The sequence below is a fragment of the Egretta garzetta genome, unplaced genomic scaffold (genome assembly GCF_000687185.1).
Source record: "Egretta garzetta isolate BGI_Z169 unplaced genomic scaffold, ASM68718v1 scaffold768, whole genome shotgun sequence".
Classification (NCBI taxonomy): Eukaryota; Metazoa; Chordata; class Aves; order Pelecaniformes; family Ardeidae; genus Egretta; species Egretta garzetta.
Genome location: NW_009260594.1, coordinates 892946 through 901874, shown reverse-complemented (window position 1 = coordinate 901874; position 8929 = coordinate 892946). Strand labels below are relative to the sequence as shown.

Below are 8929 nucleotides of genomic sequence, written 5' to 3'. Positions count from 1 at the left end.
CAGGAATTAGAAAAATGGTTTCAGCAAAAAAATGTAGGACTGGGTCCTAGAGTCAACAACCACATCTAGATGTAGGCTGTGGAATATTTTTGCTGAAATTACTCACAATTGCATGTATAATTTGGGTAACTGCACATGCAAATAACCTTTCATGCAGGAACTTTCATGCTAATTAGGCAAGCAAATGCATAAACATTTGCATGCACAGAGTACATGCCTAAAATGTCTGAAAAAAAATCAGCACACAGTTTCAATTCTTTTCTATATTAAGATACAGGGTCAGAAATCTGGGCAGTGTTGATATTGGACCGTCACTGACTTTAATAAGCCAAACATCTGGAGATTTCTGAACCTCCATTTTATAACCCACATTTATAAATTAAGTTACCAATATGACACAGTTTTCAGATGTGTATGTTTTTCTTGGAAAAGACACCATATATTTCAGACTTAAAAGCTATATTGTCTGTGAAGTCTCATCAGTTTTAACTGATAGATTCCAAGCTGTTTCAAGTGCAAAACTTGTCTATGACAACCACTTACTTTTGTCTATTTACACACAGTCTGTATTTTAATGGATTTATTTTTTAGACATTGGGTAGAAAGTGTAAACAGGGAGGAAATAATCCCATAAACGAATAAATGAAAAATAGTGAAACTGTATATATACACAGTACTGTCAAGCATACAAATTTAAATTGGAAAAGATGATAACTGAAAAAGAAGAAACTTTAAGCGCCACTGTTAGCCTCAGCAACCATAGCTTTTTCAGAAATGAACGTGATTTAAATATGGTCAGTGCCTGCTTAGTTTGTGAGTATAGTCTTTTTAGAATCTTCTAGTAATTTTGATTGTATCCTGCACATTCTACCAATACAATAATCTTCTTAGCTAGCACTTTGGTTGCTGAGATTGGGACCTTGATAACTAATACAAGGTACAGGTTGTACTGGCTGCCCTCTACTATTATTGAATTAAGACATTTGCAGCACCAGCCTCCAAATCAGGCCATAATACTGGACCTTAACATAAAAACTCACACATAAATGCAGCCTTGATCTGCTGTGTTAAACCTTTTTAGTGCTGAATCACCTTGCACATATAGGGAGGCATAGCTGCTCTAGTTAGCTCAGTTACAAATTAAAGTATGTGGCAGCACAGGGCACTGAGGTCTGAAAAGGCTGGAAAACCCAACTGAGCAGCTCGGTAACTAGTGGCTGCCCTGTACCAAACTCCTTACTACTGTTTCTAAACTTGTTAGCTCCTTATGAAAAACAGCCAAACTGGTCTTCAGCTATAATTACCGCAGTGATGAAGGTGTAGGCATGTACCCAAAGAGCCAACAACTGACTGTAACTATTTCATTTTCCAGAGACAGGTTTAGAACAATGATCAACGTCCTGGGAGATGCGCTGGCTGCTGGGATCATGGCCCACATCTGCCGGAAGGAGTTCATCAAGGACGGTGATGAGGTAACAATGCCATGAGCCAGGGCGTGCCAGTGTGTGCCATATTCCGGCAGAGAACCTGTGAGCCCTCACCCTCCCACATTTGTTTCATCTAGTTTATAAAAGGTGTTTCAGAGAGAGGACAGAATTGGGCAACGTGCTGCTTAGCCAGATGGGGTAGAGGGGTCCTTTTCCATGAAGTCATGCAAAAAGCCACTCAAGTTCAAAGCTTGCCAGCCAGCTGCATCTGGCACACTGGGGCTGGGAGCAGGAGAAGCAGCTGCACATTTATCCTGCAAATGCACAAGATGCTGGAATAGTGAGTCTCACACTCAGTACCAAAGCCCTGACTGGCCTTCTAAAAATGGGACCAGCAACAGAACAGGGTGACAAACGTCCTTGAGTATTTGTGTATAGGGGAAGGTAAAGGTATCTATGGGTGTGTATATGTATAATCAATAAGCTCACAACAAAAGCAACTACCCTGGGTTTTTCGAGCCTCTGAAGCCACCACTGCAATAATTTCCTTTCCAGACTAGCACAAGCACATTGCTCCATTCTTGACTTCATTCTCAGGCATCTTCATGCCTTCTACATTTAATACAAGTCTCTCCCTATATCTTTGTTTTTCCCTCTCTGTGTCTTATTCCATACACCACATGTACCTCTGTATTCTGCCCCTGCATCCCTCCAATCCTATGCTTCCTTTCTTTCCTCCTTGACATGCATCAGTCAGCCTTTCCTTATACCAGGAACTCCTTCTCATGCTCTTCCTTCAAATCCTTGACAAAGGAGATTCCCAATTCCACAAGCCCATCATGCTTGGAGGTGCTAATCTCCAGCCATTTCAGCTCATGGCAAACTCTCACTACCTTTCTTCCACAAAGACAGAATAGTTTATGCAGAAAAGTTTCTTCATCAGGACTGATTTTCACAAGGCATGTTTCATTTCTGTGCATCATTTGTAGTATTCTACAAAGGACAACAGTATTAATAGTAAAGTTTTATTTCTATTATCATTTCTCCCATTTTACAGACAGTATTTCTGGTAAATCCCATTCTCATGCCTTCCTGCAACATGCACTTAAAATTCCCACTCTTTTGAGTTTCATATAGAAAGATAGGCCTCATCCTCTGAGGTACCTACCACCTGCAGTAATTACTGATGACAGGATTAGGCCTGAATATATGGGCTACACACACAGCTAGCTACAAAAAACCTAAACATACACCTAATGGAAAGGTATATCATCCGTTACAAAGCCATAAATGTAGTCTGAGTTCCTGCATAACACAGGCCTCCTGGCATTTCATTGCTGTATTTAGAACTCAGTCCGAACTCAAGAAGAGATTTTTCAAGAATATAGAATCCCTCCTAAGGGATTATTTAGTCATCTGTGATGAGATTTTTTTTGCATCATGCTCTAGAATTGTATTAAAATGTACCATTAGTCTGCTATATGTTTTGGCTGCATGATTTGTGGAGTTAGTAATGTATACCCGAAGGCCAAGTTTTGTCAGCTGCAAGCCCACCTCTTTTCTCTGCCAGTATTTGCGTCTTATTTTCCCCATCAGAACCTCTGGTTTGATTTAAAGGACATTTCAATATTTAACTGGTGAATCAGTCAATAAAATCTTCTATTTCTTTTGAGATAGTGCAAACTGAAAAGACAGGTTTTAGTTTATTGGTTTAGAATAAAGGCAGAAGACAACAACAAATACTTACTGGTCTATGTAATCGCACTCAAGAGCAAGCACTGCTCAAAGCTCAGCATACTGGTCATTAAGAGTCCATGTCTTTCAAACTTGGCCCTGAAATTCTAGTCTTTATTTACCCTACTTATATTGCTTTACTGATGCAAGCAGTTATTACTGTGGGTATAAGTTAAATTAGAGTTGTGACAGAATTTGCATTTTTACATACTTAGAGACACCTTCACTTTATCCAGATGGTGCAAAGATGCTTTAGTGTATATGAGAAACAGGTCCTGGAAGTCTATGGAGCCCTGGATAATCCTGGTGAATGTAAAGCAGACCACAGGCTTTGAAAGTAAAAATTCCTTTCCTGTTGTATACAGCAAACAGTGGCAGTATTCCAAATCTTAATGCTTTTCACATAGGCGCCATTGATCTGTGAAACTAAGCCTATTAACATCCATCAGATTGTGGCTTACCAGAGAAATGGCTGTGTGAAGACCATGAATGAAACTCGTGGACCAGAAACAGTGAAAGGGTTTCAGCACCACATACCCGTACAAGTGGAGCAAGAAGAAAGTCCAGTGGAGAATCACACTAAGAAATCCAACAGTAAAGACCACTGCACTATTGAAATAAATGAACTAGAAACAAATGTGTAACTGCTACACTCAGTGGTATCTCATACCCCAGTGACCTGATACCCAATCTCTACCTCACAGCTGGAAGAGGGACTCTTTGCCTTGAACAGGAAAATGTGGAATTATCACCACCCTGCTTGTACTGGAGCTAGGAGACCAGCTGTGAACGTCAGGAAAGACACACAGCTTGCAAGAGACATGGGCTTCTTTAGGTGGAAGATTTTAATACTGAAAAATTTACTAATGGACGACTACTGTTTTATTCTGCACTCATTTCACTCCAATGTAGTATTTGACACTCCTTTGGCTTTTTCTTTTTTAAAGTTTTTTTTATTTGACCCTTTTTGATTTTCTAACCAAAGCCTTTTTTGTGAATCTCAGTAACTATGAACACTGTATTTATGTAGACCTTTTGCTATGTGAAAATGTTTCACCAAAACTGCTAAAGATACTAATTGTGTCTGATGTTCACTAAGTAGAGAGTTTGTGCTTAGTTTTAGAAGAGCAGTAAGAAGATCGCACTGATTTCCTGATCTCAAAGGGTTACATATATTACTAAATAACACTTCAAGCAGAGGTGAAGCAAAGCATGCGTTTTTGCAAGAAAGCGCATTAAGGTAATTCTGATGGGCAGCCTTCAGAGACAGGCATTCAAGTGTGATATATAACACAAAGAATTCCTAGGTCACTGCAGAGTACAGTTCGCCTTCCAAGTGCCAGATTTATTAACCTTTTTTAAACTAATTCCTCAGTAGAGTCAGTACCATGCACATGCAGTCACAGAGGCAATGTGGTCCCTAATCCATAAGCACTGGTGCTAATGTGCCCTCTCCTGTAATCTGTAGGCTGTTCTACTGTAAATATGTATAAACCCAAAGCTCAAGCTCGTGAACCATGCACTTCATCCTAAGGGCAGACTGAACACAAACTGGAAACCAATGATGCCAAGTAATATTGGGATTTTGTGAGGAGTTAGCTGTGGGAACTGGCCTGTTTCTCATAATTCAGTGGTTGATCTACATTGACAGTTACTCCCTTTCCACTGTCTACTGAATCTTACAGTTACAATAAAATCTGCTGAGTATGTTTCCAATGTTTGTTGTAGAGAACATTTTTAATAAATCTGCCATTTAAAAATGGAGTGTCTGTGCGCTTCTACTATTAGTGTCTTCTTATTTCTCTGCCAACATGGAGAGTGGAAGTGAGGAGACCTTTTGAAAAGTTGGGATTTGATCCAGAGATTACATACTAGTTCATACCAATACATATTATATTTAGCTACTTGTGGCATATCAGTTTCAGATAACACGTGCCTGGTACTATAATATATTCCTTTCATCTTTAGTGAAAAAAAAAATCCAGTCAAAAAGGACATTTTCTGCACTCACCAAAAGCAGAAGTGCTTCATACACATGATTAATAGTTTTCCTGGGATGTGCATATTCACCTCTTCTTTGAGGGCTCCTCTTCAGACTATTTCTTTTGTCATACACTAATTAGTTGCCTCAGAAGGCTATGGTACAGGTAGTTTAAATATCAAATGGTAAAGCCAGAAAGAACAAGCATACATCTTATTTGCCTATAATTCCTCAGAAATGTTGTATTAATTTGAAAATACATACAGTTGGTAACTATTTTCCTGATTTGATCCTAGAGTGGAAGAAACAAACACAGAATACAAAGAATAGGGAAGAACTGAAATTATTCAGAACAATTTGCTCCTGAACAAGTCCTGTAATGGACCTGCTTTACAGAGTGCAGTTAAAATGAATGATCTGGGAGAGCTGAGGCTGGTCTGTGCCCCTCTGAACAGGCAGAAGTACTAGCTGACAAACACAGCATCTGATACTTTCATCTCAGCAGCACTGTCAGCTCCAGGAAGTCCCCTTCCTCTTTCCCCAGCTGTCCATTCCTCCCTGTGCTGCCTCCCCTCCTCTCCCAGCTGTACAGACCCAGTTATTTATGAGGCCAGACGAAGAATCAGATGAGAAGTATTTTTAATTCAAACCAGTTCGCATATGTTTTTAGCACAGTCCTAACAAACAGTTGTGTCAACACAAGTGAAGGGGTGACGCAGGGACAAGAACAAGCAGCCAGGGATGAAACAGCCTAAAGTGCATGTGGAGAAGGCAGGACCTCTGCATGCTGACTTTGCCAGCAAAGAGAACATAACATAAAGTTTTAACTTCACACAGTCAATTACAGCTATGCGAAGTGATAGTAAAATCCTGCCAGTCATCTGTCACTTTACAATCACTTTGCATAGATGAAAATAATGAAGAAAGAAGCCAAGTAGATCCAAGATTTGGAAAGGGTAGTCCCAAACTAAGTGGTTTTGGATGAGTCTGCCCACACACCATGCCCAGGTGCCATGGTCTTCCAAGCAGAAAGTGCTGCAGGCCTTACCACCACCTTCTTCTCCAGCCAGCTACAACTTTTGGCTAGCTACAAAGTGAAAATCCTTTTGCTTGCTTGCCTGAGAGAGCTTACTTAGTCTGACACACTTCAGCTTAGTTGTGTCTCAAGAGGTCTAAGCCAACTCCAGTGCTAAGGAGAACTTCAGATGAGATAAAGCATCAGAGACCAGAAGAAGCAACTGGTTGAGCTACACAAGTCCTACACAATAAAGGAAACCATAGTTTTGCCCTATACACTCTGGCAAGTAGGGAATGCGGAAGTCTCATGTGTGAAGGCATATTTGTATGGAATCAAGAGGCTGTTTTAAAATCAGCCTTCTGCATCCAAATCCTATTCATAGACCTTTCAATTTTGCTTTGCAAATTTGAAATGCATTATTTTTTTTTTACATTATATTGTTCGGATCTTTAAAACTTGGGTTTCATACCAATGTATGCCTCCCATTCACCCTAAAAATTACACCAACCATAACTTACCATTATCTTTTTGAGTCACTGTCTCCTGTAGTTTGGAGCATTTGGTGTCTTAAGCTTTGCTTTTACAAACTCTTTTTGCGGCAAATTTATTTTCTGTTGATGTTGTCTCAGGCCTTGCACCACAGCAGCAGCTGCAATGTGAACCAGCTGGGAGAAAGGCAGTGGTCCAGTTTCTCACCTGACCTTTATCATTTGTAGTATCAAATACAGCTAACTAGAGGCCTACAGCACTTTAGTTCTTTGTTCTGGTAAATATGCGTTGTTTAGTGTAGTGTGACCTTAACTGGAACATCTGACTGTTACTACAGTCATGCTGTACTAAGAACACAAGACACCACTTTAACTGTGGGGAGGTAAACACTGAAGTTAAAATAATGTTTAGCTATCTTCTGTGTCTCATGGTGTTTGTTGTCAAGCAGCTTGACACACGGTACAATTAGGCTAGCAGTAGGTTCCATATCATATTTGCATGTATGGATTCATTAACTTTTTCCAGCTATAATCACTCTTCCTTCCAATAAAAATAATGAAGCTGTTGATTATTGAGTTAGAGTGCAAGCTTTGTGTGGGTAAATATGTTTCTCCTACTCTCAGAGCATAAAAACAAACATGTGACCTTTATAGTCTCAAAACTTTTATATTAAAAAAATCAATCAACCAGTCAACCACTAATTACAACATTTTGCATGGAATACTTTCAAGTATATGCGGAAAGAACATACTTCTTAACTGGCAACATTCAACCCTATTTTGAAGTTGCTTCCCCCTGCTAAAAAGCAAGGGAACTCAGCCAATTTAAGTATACTCAAGACACACTAGGAGAGAGTGTTGAGGAGGGAGAGAAGATAATTAAGAAGGGTGGTATACTGTATACAGCTATGGAAGAAATAATTTGGGAAGTAACCCAAATTAACACATACTTATCAGACACAGTCATTTTATGCTGCTTAATTTGCAACTGCATTGCTCTAGAGATTCTACTGAGAAGAAATAAGCCACTGCAGATTGTTGTGGCCTAAAACATTATTAAAGACATCTTAAAACAGGTTCTTGAGGATTTTGCTAATGCCAAGGAAGTTTTGAAGTGTTTAATTGCTGTAATAAATCCCTGTGCAAGAATTAGAGCTGGGAGAAAGAGACACAACCAGGGCACTTAGCATCCCACTAACTCCCAAGAGCTTTTGGCTGTCAACCCAAATACAGAAGTTTATGGAACTAATACAGTTACTCATATTCTCAGCTAGTCTTAATTGATGTCACTTAAATGACTTAATTTCAGCTAAGCTTATTTGTGCCACCTGAATATGTATCCCAACATACAAATAAGATGATCTAAATAATTAGCTGAAACATTAAATTGTAGACCCCCTCCACGCTATACTAGCAATTCTAAGGCACTTAGAAAATACAGTAACTCTGTAACATCACCATTAGATGAGCTCTCTCTTTCAATTCTACAACAAGCATTAATTTTAGTCCCTTTTTAACAACAGTGAACTGATTTGTAATACTTTCAGAGCAGATGGAAAGCTTCATCTTCAAGCCAGATGGATAGTCTTGGAAATGACCTCAGTCCTTTCTGTGCTTTTCATAAAAATGAGTAACTACTAGCAGAAGGTGGTTGATGTGTGCAAGCAAAATGTGTAACCTGGGAAATGAATCGAATCTGGAAAACTCAGGCTGCCTTTGATCTTGCCCAATGCTAAATACCCCTGTGACTGTGTCTCTACTGAACGACCAGGTGCATTTTCACATCAAGACAGCTATCTTTCATTACAGTCACTGTGGCAATGAGGAATTACTGGTTTTCCTCTCCAGGCATTAAGCTGTCTGAGATCACAGCCCTCCAACTGAGGACTAAATACAGTGAGGAGAGAAAGCAAGGTAGGTTTTTCCACAGGGATGCTACTGCTGCCCATCTTGCATTGGAGGAGCACATCTTTTTGCAATCATAATGACTGGAAAATATCTGACTTTGCTACATTTGAAAAAGAGGCCACAGAATAGACAAATATAATGCATCCATTCACTAAGGGCCAAGCTGCAAATGAAATACATGTATTAAGTTTCTCGCTTTAGCCCATGATTTTCCATACAAGGAGGCAATATATGCTCAAAATTACATTCCTCACTAACTAATTTGGAGCATACTCATTGATACTTCTGGAATTTATAAGAGGGTTTGTCCCACAAAACCCCAAATGGATGAGATCAATAGAACAGGAAGGGTGGTCACTGCTTAAGTTCAGTT

The 8929-nt window shown here is 39.5% G+C and overlaps 1 protein-coding gene across 1 annotated transcript in view; it reads left to right on the top strand.

The window, feature by feature from the left end:
* Nucleotides 1-3805, top strand: part of SLC1A7 (solute carrier family 1 member 7) — a 55940-nt gene extending 52135 nt beyond the window's left edge. Inside the window, exons 10-11 of the mRNA XM_009644646.1 lie at nucleotides 1373-1472; nucleotides 3569-3805. Of these exons, the coding sequence (XP_009642941.1) occupies nucleotides 1373-1472; nucleotides 3569-3805 (337 nt within the window). The remainder of the gene's footprint in view (nucleotides 1-1372; nucleotides 1473-3568) is intronic.
* Nucleotides 3806-8929: the final 5124 nt, after the last annotated feature.